Source organism: Carcharodon carcharias, chromosome 12, assembly GCF_017639515.1.
Source record: "Carcharodon carcharias isolate sCarCar2 chromosome 12, sCarCar2.pri, whole genome shotgun sequence".
Lineage (NCBI taxonomy): Eukaryota > Metazoa > Chordata > Chondrichthyes > Lamniformes > Lamnidae > Carcharodon > Carcharodon carcharias.
The window spans coordinates 145,585,689-145,610,938 of record NC_054478.1 but is presented as its reverse complement, the minus strand read 5'-3'; the positions used below and the strand labels follow the sequence as shown (position 1 = coordinate 145,610,938).

General features: G+C 40.7%; 1 protein-coding gene across 13 annotated transcripts in view; it reads left to right on the top strand.

Moving 5' to 3' along the window:
* Positions 1-25,250, top strand: part of hdac4 (histone deacetylase 4) — a 454,869-nt gene that overhangs the window by 291,231 nt on the left and 138,388 nt on the right. For all 13 annotated transcript variants that reach the window (XM_041201590.1, XM_041201589.1, XM_041201588.1 and 10 more), the window contains one exon: positions 10,847-10,968. In XM_041201590.1, the coding sequence (XP_041057524.1) occupies positions 10,847-10,968 (122 nt within the window). The remainder of the gene's footprint in view (positions 1-10,846; positions 10,969-25,250) is intronic.

Here is a 25,250-nt window from a genome sequence, read left to right as displayed (position 1 = left end):
CAATGGAGTTCAGCCCGTGCAGCAGTGTAGGACAGATGTCCTGGACCATGGTCCCCATGTCAGCCACCATCCTACCACTGCTGACTTTGGCGCGTTTTCATGCCGACGATATCACCCCAGACTGAAGGAGGACGGACTCCTCAGATTGCAAGGCACAATGGAGGAGTGCAGCGGACATCCCTTCTTGATGTTCCTGAGCTAGCCTTTGCAGCTCCACCAACTGAGGTATTGACTGAGTCCAGAGGCTTTTCATCTGACTCGGACTCAGCAGATTCCTGGTCTCCAGCAGTCCCCCGAGTGCCAGATACCTGGGAAGTCCCTGCTGCTGCCTGCTGTGGATCAGATGGTGTGATGTGATCCCGAGGCTACTCTAGAACTAGGGCTCACCAAGGTGTGTCTCTGCGGTGGTGGAGGGTGTGGGCGAGCGCTCAGATGGGATCTCAAAGAGGCTGCCTTTGAATTCTTCTTCCGAGGTGTCTTTGGGGCTTGGCTGGTGGCCCTGGGTTGTGGACTCCCTTGGCTGTTTCAATTTGTTGAGCACCGCCGACTTCATTGTCAGCACAGAGCCAGCCAGCTGGATTACTCAATTTTCAAAGTCTGTGAGGACCGAGATGTCGGGCATCCCTCCACCAGTCTGCGACTTCTCCCTTTTGTGTGCCATTTTGTTCTGCATGAGTACAGATGGAGAGTGTGTAAGGACTCCTGCCACGCCAGATGGTAAGTATGCCTGGCATGTGTGAGTGTTGAATGGTGGCATGGCTGGGATGAGGACAATGATGGTGTGTGTGAGAGAGTGAGTGGTGATGTCACTTGAACCGGCAGTGAGTGAGGGCCCGGTGGATGTGTGATGGGCTTGTGAGTGAGAGTTCAGAGTGGTGAGAAGAGTGACTTACCCTGGGGGAGTGGAGCATATCATTCATCCACTTGCGGCAGTGGGTGGCTGTCCTCTTTTGCAGGGGTTTGGCACTGACCATCACTGTCACCCCCTCCAATGCCAGAGTGGTAATGTTGCTGCCCCTCCTGTGGCCATAGAGGAAGTAGAGGACATCATGGCAGGCCTCCACGGTGTCCAAAAGGTGCTCAACAGATGCATCACTGATTCAGGGGCTGCATTCTTCTTGCCTTTCAGGCCATGTCTTCTGTGCAGTAGTCTTGGGCTGGAAGCGCTGAAGGGTGTGCATCTGGCTGCACTTTAAATATGGCACCTGGCATGAAGAAGCGGCGAGATGATGGTGTGGTGGGCGAATGAGAGCTCGTTCGCAATCAAAATGGCGTGTTTCCTGGGAATGCATGATTGATGAGGTGGGATTGGGATGATACAGCATGAAAAGCTGCCATTGCGGCTGGTGGGTAAAACGTTCTCTTTCCTGCCTGCTACTGCACTTAGTGCAAATCTGGAATGATTCCACCATATAACTTAAGAGTTCCTATTCCACAAAACTCAGCACAGATTGCTTATGTCTTTCATTGTGGTTGGAGTTTGGAACCGTTGGCTGCTTGAGAATTGCATTGCCCACAAGCAATTTTGCACCATGAACTTCTACAGAAGACTGCTTAATGTGACAATGAACAGCCTGTAAAAATACCTCTTAAAAATGTTTCTTAGCCTGCTGTAGACTGACCCTATTCTTGTTTTCTAATTATTCTATCTGAACTTTCTTTGTGTTGTTGCGTCTGTGCATTATTTAACTGTAATTAAGCCTTTTATGAAATAGTTTTAGTCTCAATGTGTTATTCTGACAAGGTTTTTTTTATAGTGAGTTGTTATGATCTAAAATGCATTGTTGTAAAGGTGGTGGAAGGAGATTCAGTCATAACTTTCAAAAGGCAATTAATTGAATATTTACTGGAAAAGGAAAAATTTGCAGAGTTATCAGGAAAGAGCAGGGGAGTTGGACTAAGTGGGCAGATCTTTCAGAGCCAGCACAAGCACAATAGGCTGAATGACCACCTTCTGTGCTGTATTTTTTCTATGATAAAGAAGTTGAGAATATGATTGGCATTCTACATACCCAGAAGTTCATACCACAGCTGAGATGTTAATTCAGTGGCATGCTATCCCATTCATGGCATATTTAAGGGCACAAATTGGCGCCTCAAACTCCACCTACTTGTGGAAGCCTTTTTTGTTGCTCTGAGCACAAGACAAACATTTTGGCAACAAACTTGAACTATAGCAAAAGCACAGGCCATAATTCATCCTAAATCAATAATCTGACACAGAAGCCCAAAGGATGACTCATAGGAAAAATGTAAAAATTCACTGATTTAATAGGGGACAATGTCAGAACACATTAAACGGGAGCTTTACCTTGCATTTAAGTTAAACTTGACAGTGACGGTAACCGTGGAATAAATCTGCTTTGTTCCTCATTGCTTGATCAGCACAAATAAATGAAAACCCAAGTCATAAGTAATAGTCGCATAGTGGTTATGTTACTGAACTAATAATTCAAAGGCCTGGACTAATGATTTGGAGGCGCAAGTTCAATTCCCACCATGACAGCTTGGGAATTTAAGGCAGTTAATTAAATGAATGTGGAATGTGAAAAGCTGGTACCAATAATGACAGCCATGTAACTGCCCAACTGTTATATAAAAAAAACATTTGATTCGCTAATGTCCTCTACAGGAGGAAGTCTTCCATTATTACCTGGTCTGTCCTATATGAGACAGCAATGTGTTTGACTCTCAACAGCACCCTGAAATGCAAAGCACTCATTTTACAAGAGCAATTAGTGCTGGCCTTGCCAGTGATGCCCACATCCTGTGAATGAATTAAAAACAAATTGGCCTCAAAGTGTTACTTTTTGAAAGACACCATCACCTTGAGGACTAAATCTTTTTGAATCTTAAATGTAAACCCCAGCTTAGCTTTTCAAATTAAGTAACACTTCTTAGGTATGATTGGTCTATTAAGTTCATAGATTTCATTCCATATTCCATTGAAATTTAATGCAGCAGTATGTCACAGAAGCCAAGCTTGTCTTCCTTACCCAAGTTATTTCCCTCAGAATGGATGTGAGATAACATGTTAGTTCCTTGCCATTACTCCAATACTCAAGTTAAATATTCGAAGTTGGCATTTTTAAACTACTTTTGTGTGCAACCTCTCCCCTGTTTCCTCTGTTTGAATTACAGAACATCTCCCATACCTATTGTTTTATAACTGCACCAGTGTCAGTTTTAAGGAACCTGGAGCGACTGAAAACAAAATTCCCCCTTAAACTTCATAGTATTTATGGATATAAAAGAATAATTCCATGGGAATATACCAATCACGAGGCTCAAATGACTATAGTCAGAAGGATGATTCCTCATTTTAGCACTCCCAGCAGATCGCAGTATTCAAAGGTAGGGCACGTGATTTTCTGAGACATGTTCTCTTCACACAGATCACAGAATTACAAGTAAAGGATCACTCATATCTCTTGATCTCTCTTTTTAACCACTTCTTTTCTGGATCCAACCTAATACAATTTTGAATATTGAGAAGTGAGGATTTAGACACCAACTAAGATTTCCAGCTATGCTGTGTACTTGTACACCAATTTATTTTCCTTGTTCGTGGTGACATTTTATTGTCTAGAAATAAAGAGCACTCATCAATTTTTATTTTCAGTTTTCTCACTTTAAATCATGTCTTTACACAATAGCAAGCAGCACATAAGGCCTGATTCCAATGCTGCTGTTCTTCGTTTGTCATATGTTTTTATTCATTCACGGGATGTGGGCTTCATTGGCTGGGCCAGCATTTATTGCCTATCCCTAGTTACCCTTGAGAAGGTGGTGGTGAGCTGCTTTCTTGAACTGCTGCAGTCCCTGTGGTGTAGGCACACCCACAGTACTGTTAGGGAGGGGGTTCCAGGAGTTTGACCCAGCGACAGTGAAGAAACGGCGATATATTTCCAAGTCAGGTTGGTGTGTGGTTTGGAGGGGATCTTCCAGTTCCCACATTTTTACTGCCTTTGTCCTTCTAGATAGTAAGAGTCATGAGTTTAGAAGGTCCTGCCTGAAAGCCTTTGTGAGTTTCTGCAGTGCACCTTGTAGATGGCACACACTGCTGCTACTGTGCATCAGTGGTGGAGAGAGTGAATATTTGTGGATGTGGTGCCAATCAAGCAGGTTGTCTTGTCCTAGATGGTGTCAAGCTTCTTGAGTGTTGTGAGAGCTGCATTCATCCATGCAATTGGGGAGTATTCCATCACACTCCTGAATTGTGCCTTGTAGATGGTGGACAGGCTTTGGGGAGTTAGGAGGTGAGTTCCTCATCACAGGATTCCCAGCCTCTAACCTGCTCTTGCAGCCACAGTATTTATATGGCAAGTCCAGTTCAATTTCTGGTCAATGGTAACCCCCAGGATGTTGATAGTGGGGGATTCAGTGATGGTAATGCCTTTGAACATCAAGGGGCGATGGTTAGATTCTCATGTTGGAAGTGGTCATTGCCCGACACTTGTGTGGCGTGAATGTAACTTGCCACTTGTCAACCCAAGCCTGGATATTGTCTAGGCCTTGCTGCATTTGGACAAGGACTGCTTCGGTATCTGAGGAGTCACGAACGGTGTTGAACGTTTTGCAACTATCAGCGAACATTCCGACTTCTGACCTTATGTTGGAAGGAAGGTCATTGATGAAGCAGCTGAAGATGGTTAGGCCGAGGACACTACCCTGAGGAACTCCTGCAGTGATGTCTTGGAGCTGAAATGACTGACCTCCAGCAACCACATCCATCTTCCTTTGTGCTAGGTATGACTCCAATCAGTGGAGAGATTTTCCCCCTGATTCCCATTGACTCGTTTTGCTAGGGCTCCTTGATGCTACGCTTGGTCAAATGCGGCCTTGATGTCAACGGCAGTCACTCTCACCTCACCTCGGGAGCTCAGCTCTTTTATCCATGTTTGAACCAAGGCTGTAATGAGGTCAGGAGCTGAGTGGCCCTGATGAAACCCACACTGGGTGTCAGTGAGCAGGTTATTGCTCAGCAAGTATCCCTTGATAGCAGTGTTGATGTCCCCTTCCATTACTTTACTGATGACCGAGAGTAGACTGATGGAGTGGTAATTGGCCAGGTTGGATTTGTCCTGCATTTTGTGTACAGGACATAGCTGGACACATAACTGGGTAGTTGCCAGTGTTGTATCTGTACTGGAACAGCTTGGCTAGGGGTGCGGCAAATTCTGGAGCACAAGTCTTCGGTACTATTGCCGAAGTAATGTCAGGGCTCATAGCCTTTGCACATCCAGTTCCTTCAGCTGTATGTACTGTAGCATAGACTTTACCTTTAGACTTCATTAACCTAATCTTGGAATCACCTGACTTCTTAATTTACTTTGCCTTCTTCCCTTCTTTTCTACCTTTCAGCCTTGTTCAGTTCTTAAACCAAGGATTTTGATTCTTCACTTTTTAAAAAAATTTCCATTAGTTCCTCTCCCCAGTCCTGAACATGATCTCATCGTACCATTCATCCTTTCCACACTTCAGAAGTGGTTGCTGTTCTTGTGCGATCCCAAGCAACTGAGTGTTGGTAAACTGTTGAACTGTATAAGACATTGCAGTTAAGTCCCATTTTGTCAACAATATTGACATGTTTGTGCTTTCTAGATGAAACTGAAAAATGATCAGGAGCATGAGTTGTGTTTGATCGTTTCTCTCCCCTCCCACCCCTGTATCTCTCCCCCTACCCTTCCCAAGTCTGGGGCCATTTTAGTGTTTATATTTGTTCACAGGATGTGGGCCTCACTGGCAAAGCCATCATTTATTGCCCATCCTGTTGCTGCAAGGCTCCTTTGACGGCATCTTCCAAACCCATGACCTCTACCAACAAAACGACAAGGGCAGCAGATGCATGGGAACACCATCACCTGCAAGTTCCCTTCCAAACCACACACCACCCTGACTTGGAACTATATTGCTGTTCCTTCACTGTTGCCAAGTCAAAATCCTGGAACTCCCTCCCTTACAGCACCAATGGTATACCTATATACATGGACTGCAGTGGTTGAAGGCAGTGGCGCACGTTCATCTTCTCGAGGGCAATTAGGGATGGGGAACAAATGATGGCTTTGTCAGTGAGTGCATCTTGTAGGTGGTACACACTGCTGCTTCTGTGCATTGGTGTTGGAGGGAGTGAATGTTTAAGGTTGCAGATGGTGTGGCAATGAAGCAGGCTGCTTTGTCCTGGATGATGTCGAGTTTCTTGAATGTTGCTGGAGCTGTACTCATCCAGACAAGTGGAGAATATTCCATCACACTCCTGACTTGTGCCTTGTAGATGGTAGGCAGGCTTTGAGGAGCCAGGAGGCAAGTTAGCCTCCACAGAATTCCCAGCCTCTGACCTGCTCTTGTAGCCACAGTATTTATAAGGCTGGCCCAGTTCAGTTTCTAGTCAATGTTAACTCCCCAGGATATTGATATTGGTGAATTCACCGATGGTAATGCCATTGAATGCCATGGGGAGATGGTTAGATTCTCTGTTATTGGAGATGGTCGTTGCCTAGCACTTGTGTGGCCTCAAATATTACCTGCCATTTATTGGCATAAGCCTAAATATTGTCCAAGCCTTCCTGCGTATGGACACAGACTGCTTCATTATTTGAGGAGTCTCGAATGGTGCTAAACATTGTGCAGTCATTAGCGACAATCCCCACTTCTGACTTTATGATGGAGGGAAAGCCATTGATGAAGCAGCTGAAGATGGTTAGGCCTAGGACACTACCCTGAGGAACTCCTGCAATGATGTCCTAGGACTGAGATGATTGGCCAACAACCATAACCATCTTCCTTTGTGCTAGGCATGACTCCAACCAGTGGAGTGTTTTCCCCTGATTCCCATTAACTTCAGTTTTGCTAGGGCTCCTTGATACCATACTCAGTCAAATGCTGCTTTGATGTGAAGGGCAGTCACTTTCACCTCAACTCATGAGTTCAGCTCTTTTGTCCATGTTTGGATCAAGGCTGTAATGAGGTCAGGAGCTGAGTGGCCCTGGTGGAACCCAGAATAGTGAATAGTGCCCTTACTCCTGCTTAGAGCAACCAACCACCTGTTGAAGATAGGATGAGTTTTTTGGCTCCATTCCGTTCTGATCAACAATTCCTTCAGAGAACAATGAACCCCTGAATGCTCTGGTTACTCTGGTCTCCATGTGATGTCTTTACACACATTGGTGCTGAGACAACCAACTCTGGAGGTTAGCGTCTTAACCATCATCCATGACTTAATAATTCTGTGAGTTGCACCAATGCTATGTGCCGCACTGTTTCAGTTTATTGAATAATAGAAAACAAACTAACAGAGAAAAGTTTCAGGTCTATGGGGAAAGAGCAGGGGAAAGAGTAGGGAAATAATTGGATACAGTAGCTTTTTCAAAGAGCCATCACAGACTTGATGTGCTGAATGATCTCTTCCTGTGCTGTATGATTCATAGCTGATTGTGGCAATCAAACTCACTGAGAAAGCAACAGCAATTTTGCACAAATTTGTGCCTCCAACTTAATGAAACTTAAATTGCTAATGCTAAAATACAGTTTCCAGCAGTATATGGATTAGTAAATGAGTATCAAGAATCTTAATTACCCTGTCTATTTTAGAAAAAAAACTATCATGAGAGGTTTTGAAAAAAAAATTTAATTGGTAATGATTTTGAAGTGAGCCACTAATTGTAGGATGTGTTGCCAGCTATACCTCTCATTTTAAAAACAAACTAACCACTTTTTTCTTGTGAATAAATTGAACAGAAAGTGCTGATTCTATCTGTGAGGGCTTGCTTGGCTGATTAATTGCAAGAAAAATGCAAAAAGCTCTGAATTAATATAGAGTGTGGAAATGTCCATATTGTTAAATTACACCAATTCGTTGTTCTTTAATGATATCATCATTACTCCTTTTAAAGAGAATTGTACTCTTGGGAAAGTACTTTCAATGTGGTCTTTCTTCTCTCAAAAATTACTTCACTGAAACAAAAAGAGCAAACTGAATTTAAAATGTTGTCAGTTTGAAAGAAGATACTCCTTGATACTCCGACAAAAAGCAGAGACCTAGCATATTGGATGTTCCCCACCAGTACCCCCCCTGTTTGGCACACTCTGGATTTGTCAGAAAGGACAGCCAAATTTTGGCTAGCTGCAGCCAGCAAGAGGCACCATTCCCACATGTTGTTATTTATCCTGCCATGGTTTTCTTTTTTAAAAGCGCATAGTTGGACTGAGGGTCATGGTTGATATTCAGATGGTGTAATTACATCATGGAAATGCTGCTGAGTGCATTGGCAACTAGCCCAGGACTGACCCACTGAATACATTATCTGCATGGGTCTTTTCCTGTTGCAAGGCAAAATAAGAATATCCCTTACATTTAAAATTCTTCTCCTTTAAATACCGCTGAGAGAGACGGTAATTTTAAGTTCATCAGTTGTTATTTTTTGAAAGAAACACATCCTTTGGTAGGCTGGGGGAGGATGGAGAACTGGGAAGATGGTGTGTGGTGCAGAGAAACTTCAGAAAGTGGAAATAATAAAACACAGTCGTTCAAAGTACATCCTAATTTTTTTTTTCAAGGCATCCCAAAGATGACAACTTTGAAGCATTTAAAACATTACTGAAGTGAGTGGCCATAAGTGTTTACGTGTAGGTGAAGAAAGGGGTTGTTGATCCATAAGCAGTTCAACTAACCACTAGAGACTTAATTCCCAGTAAATGGTAAAGCAAATGTTGATCTTGGCTAAGCTGAAGTAGAGACTGAAACAGGTGAGATGTATTGCCAGAATGATACCTATTTTGCAGTACTTCAATGATTTCTATAGCACTTTCAGTTATCTTCATGCATCTTGTGTCCTGGGGACTTTAAACACTTCAAAAAAGGTAACTAGGTAGCAAAAGGGTTATGTTTTCCTCTGTTTACTATCTATAGAAAAATACACTTTAAAAAATAATTTGTTGGTTGTAAAACACTTTAGAATGTCCATAAATTGTGAAAGGCACTATATAGATGATAGTTAATTGCATAATGATGTTAGTTAAAAAAGTTGACATGTTTAAAACTGTTTTCCCTACTTTATGCAAACTGACTTATTATATTAGTGAGCAAAACAAAGTATACCCTGTTGGATATGGAAAAAACTTATATTGATGCATTCCAATTCTCTGGAAAACAGTTGAAAATTAGCAAACTTTTGAGATCCAATAAAGTGGCAAGAGGAATAGAAATAAAAACCTAATCCAGATGGGCCACACTCAACTTTCAAGTTCCTTCATTTTTTCCATCTATTTTGGCTCATACTTTATTTCATTCTACATCATCTCGGAAACTGCTCCTATCCAGGATATTTCCAATTCCAGTTATATGACATGGGATTTGGTGTTTTGGGATTGTATTTTGTTATGGCATCAGTTTTTCTTTGAAAACCATAACTAAGCATGCATCCTTGCTCATTCAGATATTTTATTCCTGTTGTACAAATTTGTAAGCATTTAAATAAACATTATTGCCTTTGTTAAATTCAAATACATTGTTTCAAATCTAGTAAACTTCATATACTTTGTGTGCTATTTGTCTAATAAAAGTCTATCACTTCAGCTCACGTAGTTCAATTCTATTTTTTAAATATCAGGTACAAACTCACCTCTTAAGCCCATTGGAGTTTAACCCTTCTAGTTTATGAAGTGTGGTCCTTCCAGCATATATAGGTTTGCCTATCTTGTGCACAAGAATTCTTTAGCTATTGACTTGGAGCATTTTTGTGTTAAGTGCATTCCTTGAAAGTTTAGCTGCCCATTTTTGTTGAAGTATTGAATTATATTTGTTATCACTCTGCTTTAATCCAGGAGGGCAGAGTACAAATTGATACATTGAATAGTTTCTTATTGCAAGTACCACTTTTATCCAACTCAACAAATGTGGCAAGTGGGATCAAAACAAAAATAAAATAACTCCCCCAATCTTTTTTTCATTACAATTTCTCTGCGAGTCATACCCTGAGGTACAGTTCCACTCCAAGCTATCTTGCTGAAAAGGAATAATTCATGTGTAAACTTAGAGTGGAAGCATCAGTATGGCACTCTATGATGAAGAGGCTGGGAGGGGGTGAATTGATGTGGGGTTGGGTGTACACTGCTGAGCCTGATCTTGTCCTCAATCAGCATCCCAAGACGTGTACTTCTAGTAGTAACTTCTGGAAGAGGTCAGGAGCAGAAACTTTACATGATCTTCCTTTCCCTTTTGTGAGAGAATGCAGATTTAGGATCATTGCCCAAAAGAATGAGAGGGCAGATGAGAGAACTTTTTTTGATGCAGCACATTATTGTTATCTGGAATTCACTGCCTGAAAGGAATGTGGAAGTGGATTCGGTATTAATTTCAAAAAAGAATTACATATATACTTGAAAAATAAAGAGCTATAGGGAAAGGGTAGGAAAGTAGGACTAATTAGACAGCTCTTTCAAAGAGCTGGTATAGATACGAATGGAGGCTGGATGGCCTCCTAACACACAAGCATTGAAGTTACTGTGGTGCCCTGTCATAACTCCAGTTGAGACCAATTAACGTAGCATTGATTGGGGATTAAACCTTGGACCTACCTGCTTTATTAGGCCCAGCTATCCCTTTTTGTAAAATTGCTGAGTATCCTGGAGGGGTATTAAGAGCTCTGATTTTACTAATAATGTGATTGTTGTAAAATTTCAAGCTAAATAGCATCTGCTTAGGTTACAATTTACAATAATTCCTCATAATTAAAATGCCAGGTACCATTTAGCCCATTAATCTGAATTCATACGTGTTTCAGTAGCTTTAATATTTGCATATTTTACAGGAATTACAACCTGATTGCAGCTTCTCTTTTTACTACAGAAAAACCCAGCATGGCTCATTAGACCAGAGTTCTCCACCTCAAAGCAGCATATCTGCCTCATATAATCATCCAGTTCTCGGGATGTATGATCCCAAAGATGACTTCCCGCTCAGAAAAACAGGTAATGTTGCACTGAAGTGCAGATTTTCATAGAACAACTTTTTTTGATGATATGAAAGCAGACCTTTTGTCTTGCATCAAGTAGAGAAAATGTACATGCTTTATTTTATGTTGGATTGTTTTGGATGTAACTAACACGAAGCAGCTCAGTTGTAATGTTGCCACCTCTGAAGCAGGAAGTCACAGGTTCAAGCCCCATTCCAGAACTTGAGCAAATAGGTTAGCACTTCATTGAAGTGCTGAAAGAGGACTTCATTGTTGGAAGTGCCATTTGTTAGATCAAGTGAAACTAAGGCCCCATCTGCCTGTTGTTACTGCTTTTTAAATTTTTTTATTGCTTGCATTGATTCAGCCTGACTCTATGAAACAGGAAAGCAAGACCTGCCTCTGTTTAGACAGTTCTGACTTAAAGAAGATACCTCCTGTTTCATCAATGACTTTCCTCCCATCATTAGGTCAGAAGTGGGGATGTCCGCTAATGATTGCAATGATTCCACACTACCAGATAGTGTGGAAAATTGCCCAGGTATCTTCTGTCCACAAAAAGTAGGACAAATCCAATCTGACCAATTACCATTTCATCAACCTACTCTTAATCATCAGAAAAGTTATGAAAGGTGTTGTCACTGGTGCTTTCAAGTGACACTTACTCAACAATAACCTGCTCACTGATGTTCAGTTTGAGTTCTGCCAGGCTCGCTTGGCTCCAGACCTCGTTACAGCCTTGGCCCATATATGGACAAAAGAGCTGAATTACAAAAGTGATGTAAAAATAACTGCCATTTACATCAAGTTAGCAGTTGATGAAGTATAGCATCAGGGAGCTCCAGTAAAACTGGGAAATGGAGGAAAATTCTCCTCTGGCTAATGTCATGCCTAACACAAAGGAAAAGGGTTGATTGTTGGAAGCCAATCCTGTCAGCCTCAGGAAACCATTGCAGGTGTTCCTCAGGGTCGTTTCAATGACTTTCTCTTCATCAGAAGTCAGATGTGGGGATGTTCGCTGATGATTGCAGAGTGTTCAGTTTCATTAAAAATTCCTCAGATACTGGAGCAATTTATGCCCACGTACAGCAAGACCCGGACAACATCCAGATTTGGTTGGTAAGTGCAAGTACCATTCAGGGCACTCAACTGTCAGGTAACGATCATCTGCAGTGAGAGTATACCTCCTCCCCTTCACATTCAGTGGCATTACCATTGCTGAATCTCCCACTAAGTTGTGCTTTCAAGTCATGAAATGATCACCAGCATGCACAATGTAATTCGAGCTATTCATTGGATTGAGTAAGTGATGTAACGTGTAAGAGTAGTAATCTATTTTACTGTATACATTTGGCCATTATGATTAGATGGTAACAATCCCATTAAGGGAGAGACTTAACTGGACCAGCTGCTCAGGAGCAGGTCAGAGGCTTTGTATTCTGTGGTGAATGACATCACATGACTCTCTCAAACCTGTCCACCATTTACAAGGCATGAGTCAGGCATCTGATGGAATGCTCACCTGCTTGCCAGGATGAGTACAGCCCTGACAACACTCGAAGCTCAAGACCATCCAGCACACAAAGTAGCTTTGCTCAATTAGTACCCCACTCACCACCTCAACATTCAGTCCCTCCACTGTGCACTGTGGCTGAATGTGTACCATCTTCAAGATACATTGCAGCAACTCACCGAGGCTTCTTTGGCAAATCTGTGACCTCTAACACTTAGGGCAAGATCAGCAGGTGCATGCGAACACCATCACCTGCAATTTCCCCTCCAGCTCCAAGCTACAGACCATCCTGACTTGGAAATATATAATTCATTGCCACTGGGTCAAAATTCTGGAACTTCCTACCTCACAATGCTGGGCTTACCTACACCACATGGACTGCAGTGTTTCAAGGCAGCAGCTCACCACCACCTGCTCAAGGACAATTAATGTTGGTAATAAATGATGACCTTGTCAGTGACCTGATGGGCATCCTTCATCCACAATGTGCCCAACTCCAAAGGTTCTTATAAAGGGTAGTTTTGTACTGCGGGCTGACACCCATCAGGAACAGGAATGAGATTGACTAAATTAATTTCACATAGAAGCAGAGAAAGGAAGCCATTGTCCAATTGGCCTGGGCTGGATTCAACTGCCAGGTCCCAGTGAGTAAGGACATTGTGCTAATTCACTCACCAGTTAGACCACTTTATTGGACTTAACTACAAAAAAACATTTTGCGTGCTCTTGAAAGTATCACTGGGTTGTAAATATTTAAGATTACATTACAGACAGACATACTTTATTGATCTGCCTTAATTCATTTTTTTTTTCATATCCCACATTCTTAAATAATGAAAGATGGGTGGGAAATTACCAATATAAACAAACTGGATCAGTTCCAGTTTACATTGAGGTCTATTTATGCTAGTTGCATTTACTTCTGACTGGCATTTCATAGGACTTCAGTTCTCCATTCTAAATGTTTTGGTCTTTCATATTTAGTCACCTTCCTTCGCTGTTCCTCCATGTGGCACGTTTGACCAATACTGCAGTCATCAGTAACAGGCATGTCCTAATTATGGGTGCTGCTGTGACATCAGTAGCTCTTGCTGTTTCCGTTAAAGTATTGCATACAATCCAAACTTTTTTTAAATACAAAGACTTTGGCTTTGCATTCTGTACACTCAGTCAGATTTTCAAGTTAGTTTCCAGTGCAACAGTTAGTCAAAGAATCAAATGTATCATTAAAAGTATTTGCAACTATATGCCAGTAACAAACATACAATAATGTATTATCTTCTACGCGAATTTTAGGACAGCTCTGCGCTAAACTGTTCAGGCAGCATACACTAGAGTGGAATTCAAGTGCCCTTGGACTGTGAGGTATTCAGTTACTCTGAATTCTCTTCGTTCCTTGGATTTATTGAGTAAAGGTTGCTTAAGGTTGATTAGTAAAGTATGTACAATAAAAGTTGATTAATGTGCATTAATTATTTTGTCCCTGCCCTCCCTTTTTAAATTATGCTTTCAAGTTATGATCACCAGCATTCACAATGTAAATGGAGCTATTCACTGTATTGTGTAGGTGATTAACATGTAAGAGTAGCAATCTTTTACTGTATACATTTGGCTGTTGTGATTAGATGGTAACAATCCCATTATGTACAGCTCAAAACCCAAAATGACATTCGTTGGTGAAATGAGCCCTTATTACTGGCTGTGAATCAACTCGGCTCATGTGTAAAGAACCGTGTAGAGTTGACATGCCAAAATCCACAATAAGCACACAGAATAAATGCTTGTGATTGCTCAGTCAATTTTAAAACTGGTGGTGGAAAGCTAGATAAAGCCTTTATGGATGTTCTTTCTGTAAACAAGAGCTGGCTATTGTGCATATATATGAGCTAGCTGAATTCAACAACACAAAGGAATGCTAAGCAGGAAAACAAGTGTCCTCATTACTTCACCAATTACCTGCCTTAGTATATGTGGTTACATTGTGCAATATCTGTTATACTAGTTAGAAAACAAAACTATTCCCAAGCACTATAATTCAGCAAGAAATAAAAGCAAAGTGCTGGAAAACTCAGCAGGTCCGACAGCATCTGTGGAGAGAGAAACAAGAGTTAATGTTTCGAGTCCAATATGGCTCCTTTTCTCCAGCATCTGCAGTATTTTGCTTTTATTATTCAACAAAACTCTGTGTTATTAGTTCTGCCACATTACAGGCATGGTCAAACAGCTATATTAGCGCGTATTCTGGTTTTGGGTATATACAACTCTTGTCTTTACTTTAACTAGTAGTAGTTAAAATGACTGCAAGCTGCAGCATTTCATCCTGTATCAGTTCATTACTTTATGCTATATTTGTTCTAACCCGAAACAAGGAAGCCTAGAGTTGTTGCATGATCCGTCTGGCCGGTGCTAAAGTGTATTTTTAAAGCATGACGTACTCTTGCACCTTGACTTACTTTTCCATTGAACAAAATGTACAGCTCTCTCATGAATTTAGTAATACTAGCCACCTTTTCTATCGTCTAGTCATTCTGTTCCATGCATTCATTTTCTGTTTGAAGTAATTAGCTCCAAATTGTCTGTTGTTATGATGTGGCAGATGATTGTGCCAAAAGGATCAAATCCATGAGGGAAACTTGATCACGCAGTCACAACTGTTTTGCAATTGTATTTTATTTCGAGATGCATGCCCAGATGCAGAAGTAATAAAACTACCACGACTTCAGAGGTTTTTAGAAAACTATATTAAACATTTATTAACAAAACAAAAGATTTCAAGCACATATATAGGTCTACAAGTTACTACTATAATAACTCCTAAAACCTCTAATTAATCTGACTCCCAGTTACGCCTCTGTTAAGGCAACAGTAAAAGCAAATAGATTTAAACAGACCCAAGCAAAGCACACAATACCCTGGACAGTGAGTTTTCTCAGCTTTGGTTCCTGTAGATTGCAACTTGATGCACAGATGCTAGAGGCTTTTCACACTTGTGTTAGACGTTAGAATGCCTTCTCCTCTGATACATAGCTTTATTTCCTCTACACATTTCTCCCTTTTTAATGCAAATTCCATTGTTCCTATATTTATTTGCAACTTTACTTTTCTCATAATACAAATCTTTTCATATTACTAATTTTATCAGTAACCTTTAGGAAAAATAAACACACTGTTTGGCTTGGCTTCTTCTAGCTAGATGTAACACTGCAGCGGTTCAAGAAGGCAGCTCACCACCAGTTTCTCAAGGGCAACTAGGGCTGGGCAATAAATGCTGGCCCAGCCAGCGAAGCCCACATCCCTTGAATGAATTTAAAAAAACTTACCATCTCTTTGAAATTCAAACTAACCTAATTTATCTAAAAATGCAAATTTTCCTCATACCTCACATTCTAAAAGTTTAGCATTTCAAACCTAGCTTCTTGTTGATAACTCAAAGCCTCCAGATCAGCTGTCTTCAATTCATTCTCTCTCTCACACATGCACACTTACACACACACATTAATGCAAAACCCACTATTACCCACTTTTACAATAAATCACAGCAATATTATGAAAATTATTATATTTTCATGACATTGTACACCTTTTTGTTACATCGGTTTTACATGCACTTGATTATCTGTTGTTCATCACCTGTTCTTTTATAGAAGAAAAATAACTAGAGCATTTGAGATTTGGAAAAATGTTGGCTTCATTTTCAGTTGGAAGTTATAGTGCTCATTCATCCTGTGGTTCCCCCTGAGAAAAATAGGGTAGCAACCATTGCAATGTTCTTATTATTTTCATGAGGGTTTTAAATCCTGGAAAATACAGGGAATGCTGGCCTGCAACTTCAAAAAAAAAGACAAACATATCCTACAGGGGAGGAATGTGTGTTGTAGCATCCGATTTATTATAAAGAGAAATTCACCAAGCTCAATGTTATATTTAGTTGAAAATGCAATGCTCCATGAAGGTTTATTTAAAAAACTTATTTTTATTAATATAAATCTTTATTGAATTTAATTTTTTTAATTAATTCCTTTTACATAAATAATTGAGCTGCATGGCTCACTCTTTAGTTCTGGTGCTTAAAAAAGGCGCTAAGAGTACCAAACTTTAATGTAAGCCTAAGAAAGTACAAGTTTCTAGAAGGGCAAATTCTAAGCATACCATACAGCAAGTTCTTTTTTATACAATCTGAGTTTAATGCAACTATCTAGAGTCATAGTCATAAAGTCATTTACGGCACAAAAAGAGGCCATTCATGTCACCTCTCCATTGGACCAGTCCAGTCAGCTCCATTCCTCACTGTATCCCTGTTGCCCCAGCAGGTCTTTTACCTTAAAGCGCCCATTCAATTTCCTTTTGAAATTATTAATCGTCTCTGTTTCAACCACCCTCTTGGGCCGTTAGTTCCTGGTCATAACCATTCACTGCGTAAAAAAAAAAGTTCTTCCTTGCATCCCCTGAATCTCTTGTCCCCTAGTCCTTGTACCATCAGCTAATAGGAATAGCTTTAGAGACAGTATAAAATAAATGATACTATTCTAAGGGAACAGAGAGACCTGGATGTATATGTACATAAATCATTAACTGTACAGGGCAGGTAGAGAGAGCTGTTTCTAAAGCATTCCTAAGCTTCATTAATAGGGGCATAGAGTACAAGAGCAAGGGGATTATGATGAACTTATATAAGACACTGTTAGACCTCAGCTGGAATATTATGTACAGTTCTAGGTGCCACACTATAGGAAGGATGTGAACGCATTGTACAGAGTACAGAAGAGGTTTACGAGAATGGTTCCAGGGATGAGACACTTCAGTTATGAGGAAAGATTGGAGAAGTTGGGACTGTTTCCCTTAGAGAGGAGAAGGCTAAGTGGAGACTTGATACAAGTTTTCAAAATAATGAGGGGCCTGGACAGAGTAAATGGGGAGAAACTGTACCTGCTCATAAACAGATTGGGAACCAGAAGGCAGAGTTTTAAAGTATTTTACAAAAGAAGCAAATGTGAGGTGAGAAAAAAGCTTTTTCACCCAGCGAGTAGTTAGGGTTTGGAATGCACTGCCTGGAAGTGTGGTGGAGGCAAGTTCAACTGAGGCATTCGAAAGGGTATTGGATGATTATTTAAATAGAAACAATGTGCAGGGTTAAGGGAAAAAGGCAGGAGATTGGCATTGAGTTAAAATGCTCAGAGAGCCAGTGCACACACGATGGGATGAATGGTCTCCTCCTACACTAACAATTCTGTGATTTTCTTTGTCTACTTATTCAAACCTGTCATAATCTTGTACATCTCTATTAAATCTCCTCTCAAGATTCTTTGCATAGAGGAGAACAACCCCAGCTTCTCCAACCTAACCTGGTAGCTAAATACCCCATCCCTGAAACCATTCTGGTAAATCTCTTCCGCTCCCTCTCAAGGACTATCAAAATCCTTCCTAAATTATGGTGACCAGAACTGGGGGCAATACTCATTGTGGACTAACCAGAGTTTGATAAAGGTTAAGCATAATTTCCCTGCTTCTGTATTCAGTGCCTTTATTTATAAAGCCTAAGCTCCCGTATGCTTTGCTAACCACTCTTTCAGTATGTCCTGCCACCTTCAAAGGCCTATGCACATGCACCCTCGGGTCTCCCTGTTCCTGTGCACTCAAGAATTGTGCCATTAAGTCTATATTGCTTCTCCTTATGCCAAAATGCATCACCTCTCATTTCTCTGTATGAAATTCTATCTGCCACTTGTCTGCCCATTCTGCTAGCCTATCTATATCCTGTTACAATCAATTGGTATCATCCTCAGCATTTACTACACCTCCAAATTTGGTATCAATGGAAAATTTTACTTTGTATTCCGAGTACTGACCCCTGGGGAAGAGTCTGTCCACTAACCACTGTCTACCATCCTCCACTCTGAAAAACATCCATTTACCACGATTTGCTGTTCCAGTCTTTGAGTCAATTTTTTAATCCAAGTTGACACTGATCATCTTATTCCAGCCTTCTATGTAGTACTTTGTCAGATGCTTTCTTGAAATTCATATAAACGACATGTACAACATTCTCCTCATCAAGCTTCTCTGTTACTCCATCAAAAAATTCAATTAGTTTAGCCAAGTACGATCTGCCTTTTATATATCCATGCTAGCTTTCCTTAGTTAACTTGATCCTCTCCAAGTGCCAGTTGTTTGTTTTCTCTGCATATTGTTTCTCAAACCCTACCCACCATTAATGTTAAACTAACTGGCCTTTAGGTTTTAAGTCTGCCCTTACACCCTTTCTTTAATAAGGATGTCCCATCTGCCATGCTGCAATCCTCTGGTATTGCTTTTGTTAAAAGCTTGACAAGTTTTCATACTCAAGCCAATTATCTTATCGAATTAACATTCAGTTAATAACTAAATTCCATCATAGTAATTTGCTTATGTAATTGAGCATGTTGGATACTTATTTTGACTCCTGTCGTTTCAAAAGGTGGAAAGTATTTACATTAGACCATTTTGTATAATCCCAAGTATTTTTCCACATCATTTGTAAATAAAAATGATTTTAGAGAAGTAAAAAAAAGATACAATATTGATAGGTGTAATAATTCCATTAAGAGAACTAGAAACCTCCATCAAAAGATGAACCTAACCCTTTCAGAATTCTGCGTTCAGTTATCCTTACAGTTTCTTTGGTTGAATAAGTTAAAATTTTTCTTATTCCTTGGTACATGGTATGCATTTTTGAGATATGGAGTGTTCACAATCAGCTTACCTTGGTTATCAAAAGGGCAATGGCACATGGCAGATGTATTTCATGGGACACTCTGCATTTCTACCATTAACTTGACCTGCAAAATGTGAAACTACAGAGTAGACTGCTGTATGCGTTAATATTTTAATTGTGTATTGCTGAAAAAAGGGACATATCTAAGCTTTTCGCCTTGCACTCATCAGGATACTCGCAAGAATACCAATATAAGGGACAAACAACAATTTATACTGTATGTGAAGAGAATGCTGATTGGTTGGTAAGTGGCATTGCCATGGAGAATTCACCAGTCACTTTGACCAATGAGGATCAAGCTGCCTAGTTTAAATTTCAAACAATGCTTGGCGGTTGACTGTCAGTCACCATCAGTGGTGCATTCTCCACGACACCCTCCACAAGCCCCCGCCCCTGACAAAAGTGACAGAATTAAAAGCAGCTGGACAGTTGATTACACCTAAGCCCTGGATTGTTGAAATCATTTTATGGTCTAAATAGGGACTGTTTCTGCAGCATAGAGAGAGCTGCAGCAGGCATTGCCCATCAACTTCCTGAATTCGTTCTGTAGCATGAATACACTTTTTGGAACCAGTCTAGAGGAGTAGGAGTCTTGGCATCTCGGGAAATTTGATTTGTTTACATACGAACTTACGAATTAGAAGTATGCCATTCGGCCCCTTGAGACTGCTCCACCATTCAATAAGATCATGGCTGACCTGTTTGTGTTTCAAATTCCACATTCTAATCTATCCCCAATAACCTTTGATTCCCTTGCTTAACAAGAATTTATCTACCTCTGCCTTAAAGTATTCAGTGACCCCCCACTACCCCACACACACACACACACTTTTGAGACAGAGTTCCAAAGTCTCTCAACTCCAAGAGAAGAAATTTCCCCACAAAAGGGCGACGCCTAATTTTAAAACAGTGCCCCCCTAGTTCTGGACTCGCCCAGAAGAGGAAACATCCTTCCCACATCCGCCTTGTCAAGATCGTTCAGGATCTTATATACTTCAATCTTCACCCCTCGCTCTTCTAAATGCCAGTGAAAACAAGCCCAGTCTGTCCAACCTTTCCTCAAGATGACCCGCTCATTCCAGGTATCAATCCAGTAAACCTCCTCTGAACTGCTTACATCCTTAAATAAGGAGACCAAAACTGTACGTGGTATTCAAGATGTGGTCTTACCAATGTCCTGTATAACTGAAGTATAACACCCTCACTTTTATGTTCAATTCCTCTTGTAATAAAGGAAAGCATTCCATTAGCTGTCTTAATTACTTGCTGTACCTGCATACTAACATCTCGTGACTCATGCACTAGACCACCTAGATCCCTGTGCACCTCAGAATTCTGCAGTTGTTCTCCATTTAAGTAATACTCACTTTATATTCTTCCTGCCAAAATGAACAACTTCACATTTTCCCAAAATATACCCAATCTGCCAGATTTTTGCCCACTTGCTCAACCTATCTGTATCTGTCTGCAGCCTCCTTATGTCCTCTTCACCACCTATTTTCCTACCCATCTTTGTGTCATCTGCAAATTTAACTACTGTGCCTTCACTCCCCTCATCTTAGTCATTGATATAAATAGTACAAAGTTGAGGCCCCAGCACAGACTCCTGCAGGACTCCACTCATTACATCCTGCCAATCAGAAAAAGACCCATTTATGTATACTCTGTTTTCTGCCAGCCAGCCAATTTTCTATCCATGCTAACATGTTACCCCTACACCATGAGCTTTTATTTTCTGCAATATCCTTTGATGTGGTACCTTAGCAAATACCTTCTGAAAGTTTAGTACGTCTACAAGTTCCCCTTTATCCACAGCACATGTTACTCCTTCAAAGAACTTCAATAAATTGGTTAAACATCATTTCCCTTTCAGAAAACCATGGCTGACTCTTCCCGATTATCTTGAGTTTCTCTAAGTGCATAGCTATAGCCTCCTTAATGACAATTCTAACACCTTCCCCACGACCGACGGCAAGCTAACTGGCCTATAGTTTCCCATTTTCTGCTTCCTGACCTTCTTGAATAGAGGGGTTACATTTGCTACTTTCCAGTCTGATGGAACCTTTCCAAATTAAGCAAACTTTGGAAAATTAACACCAACTTATCTACTACCTCATTAGCCACCTCTTTTAAGACCCTGGGAAGAAGTCCATCAGGACCTGGAGACTTGTCAGCCTGCAGCTTCTTCAGTTTGCTCAGCACTGCTCCCCCAATGATTGTAATTTCACCAAGTTCCTCCCCCCGCCTTCCACCTCCTTATTTATAGCTATTACTGGAATGTTTTTTGTATCCTCTAAAGTGAGGACAGAAGCAGAGTATGTGTTCATTTCATCCGCCATTTCCTTATTATCTGCTGTTAACTCCCCATTGTCACATTGTAGAGGACCAACTCTCATTTTACTTTTTTCCAGTTTAAATACCTGTAAAAACTCTTGCTATCTATTTTACATTTCTAGCTAGCTTCCTCTCATACTCTGATTTCTTTCTCCTGATTAACCTTTTAGTCATTCTCTTCCGTTCTTTATATTCTGACCAATCATCTGACCTGCCACTCATCATTGTGCAATTATATGCTTTTTCCTTAAATTTGATGCTTTCCTTAACTACTTTAGTTAACCATGGATGGTGGGTCCCCTCCTTAGAGTTTTTCTTTATAGTAGGAATATATATATATATATATTCTGAGTATTCTGAAATATCCCCTTAAATGTCTGCCACTGCTTCTCTATTGATCTCTCCTTTAGCTTAGTATCCCAGTTCACTTCAGCTAGCTCAGCTTTCATGCCCACATAGTTGCCCTTATTTAAGTTTAAAATAAGCTCTGATTTTATTAGTGTCAGTTAAACGGAGAAAATCATGGTGATCCAGTGACTATCGGGATCAGGGTTTGGGCTGGATTATCATTGCTGAGGTGGCCAATACTATTCCTGGCCTATATACTTCTTAATGTTACTGGCAAGTGTTTGTCATATTAAGACATGTAGTCTACTCTAAACATTAATTTATTAAGGGAATGAAACTCTGCAGTTGAAAATAATCTAACATTATTGGAATTATGTTTATTGGTCTTGAATTGTTCATTTAAAAAAATCCCGAGTCCAATCCTTTAATTATGCTGTTAAAGCTACTTGCTTTAAGCTTTGGGAAACTTGAATGAATGGCTACTTTAGAACTGGCATTGCTGTGTAAAATCAGCATTATACTTTTGTGTTAATGTTACAATATAGTCACAGTGCCACATTTTCCTTTAATATGTAGGTTATGATTCAAATTACATGATGAGAGCTGTTCAAATTGTGTTTAGTGCTCATTTTTAGTGAAGTACAGTATTTCAAACAGGTAGTACCAATTAGATTCACAGATGAAAATGAATAAAAGCACCGCAGTTATGAGTAGATAAATTAAAGGCTTTTTGTATAGGTCACCACTATTTAAGAACAACAAAGCTGCCACCATTGAGAGTACTGTAATTCAAAAGAAGCTGAAACTGCATGAGTGGGCTGACACCAAGAAGCCTGTAATTTGTGTAGCTGCTTTGTTGAGCTTAGCATTAAATGTTCTGTCTCTTGAGTTGAAGAGGTGATCTTTGTCATCTGCCCACACACATTTCCTGTTGAACAGCAGACCAATCACTCCTGTTCTGTCTGCGCATTCATTGTCCAGCGCCCACGCACAATCAAGCAGAATATCCTTACAACTTGTCATTAAAACTGAATGCATACTGACCCAAAGGGCCTTGTACTCAACTAGTAATTCGCTGTGGGGAACAAGAGTTTTCCTGGGCAAGCAATTGAGGGAACGTGCACACAATTTCATCTTCAAGCCAAGGGATGGCAACTGTTCCTATGTTGTTCAGGTTATGATTAATAATTGCACAGACGGCATTTTTAATCTCACTGTGTTCTGTAGAAGTGATTAGCCTGGAGTCAGAACTGGGTTGATTGGATACGAAAGCAAAATACAAAGATGCTGAAAATCTGAAAAAAAGTTAAAATTCTGGAACTGCTCAGCAGGTCTAACTGCGTCTGTGGAGAGAGAAATAGTTAACATTTCACGTTAACGTTACAATTTAGACGTCTCCAGATTTCATTACTTATGCACCAAACTGTAGATTTGCAATCATTCCTATTATGTTTGTATGAAAATTCAGAATGGCAGATTGTTTTGAATTATAAGTTTAATTATTTTTAAGTAGAGAAGTAATTGAGACACTTGTTTCTTTAGAGGTTTCCAAAGGCAGCTTATTTGCTTTTAAGCTAATTTCTTCCCCCTTTTGAATTTGCATAAATTTCTTTGGTGATAAACTTTTGTAGTAGTAAAATACGAAAGTAGATGATTCCTTTTGATTTGAAGCTCAGATTGTGATGCTATTTAAATAGAACGATTCATTCACAATTTCCTAACATTGGCCATGGCTTAGCTTCTCACAGCTATCTTTTCATGAATGAATTGGTGTTGCATTTCAGTACACCCTTTAATAGATGCAGGATACCACATGGGCACAGAAATTTGATGATACAATGAATCTATGCATGTCAGACTTGAGCAACAAAGTTGGATGGTACAGAAATAGGTATCCTCTTTATAATTTAAAGTTTGGAGCAATGTCACTACTACTTTCACAAATGCCACTCTGCCCCATTTCCTGGCGAAGGTAGAGCAGGGCCCTGCACAGTTTAACAATGAAGTGCTGAGGTTCTTTTGGACCCAGCATGGTATGGTATGGCAGTGCTGGCATTACACCTAGCACAGTACCCTGTTCCCTGTAAACATGCAATTCTCTTGATGTTTGCAATATGCACTCTGTCAAGCATACAGCCCTAGGGCAAAGCATTTCAAATTGAATATTCCAGTAAGTGCAATAGAATTCAACGTTTCTCCAGACAGCATGTTCCACTCTGAGATGCCTCAACTCAATTTCAATGCTCTTGATATTCACAATATATATTTCATGTCAGGCGTACAGCCCAAGGGGTTCTACACAGTTTCCAGCCCTTTTGTGTACTGTGGCTGGAAGGCCTTAGACAGTGGCTTTTCCCTATAATGCCTCAGTAATGGCTGCCCCAAGTTTTAGTGCGTCCCTCAGCACATAGTCCTGGATCTTGGAATGTGCCAGTCTGCAACACTCGTTTGAGGGTAACTCTTCGCACTGAAAGACCAGCTAGTTATTGTGTTGAGGCACCTCAGAATGGAACATGCTGTATGGAGGAAAGTTGAATTTTTTTGCACTTTCTGTAATATTCAATTTGAAATATTTTGCAATGTACTTTTACAAATTTTATGAATGAAGTATATCCTTGGAAAAAAAAGATCATCGGCAAGTAAAGCAGCAGGGAACAAAAAAATTATACCTCCTGTTTTAAGTAAACAATAGCAGTGGCTTTTGAAATACCTAAAGAATCATGGTGGACGCACAATCGTGGATTTAAATTGTAATTTAGAACGAGGTTCAAAATAAGATATGTTCCTTCTCATTTCCATTTTGCTGCCCATTTTTCAAAGGAAACTAAGGGCAGAATTTTGTTGAGGTGTCGGGGACTCAGCTGCCAGCTGGAGAGCTGATGAGACACCCATGCTACCTCTTTTCTAGGGAAGGCCCTCCAAACCACACGCCAATCAGGCAATGGCAAGGCCAGCAGTGGGCAGTCCCCTGGAACCAAGACCCCCGGAGCGGAAAGCTCACCCCTACCGAGAGTTGCAGGCTAAATCAGAAGCCAGCAGCGCCACTGGGGTAGTGATGGCTGCTGCCGGAAGGACAGGCACTGGCGTTCCAGGATTGCAGAGCAACCTAGGCCACAGGTAAGTAATGTGGGTGCAGGTTTCGTGAGGTGGGGATCACGAGGAGAGGGGGGTTAGCAACAGAGGCAGGGGTGGCTCTCAGCAGGTTCCCCCCCTTCCTGATGCCCAGTCCCTCGATCAAGCACTAAATGCCTTTGATCACGAGACTCCTGTAGTTGACAAGCTGGATGCACAAATTTAGCTTTTATATTAGCACAGATTTACCTGCTGTGCACATCGCATGGTGACAGGCCTG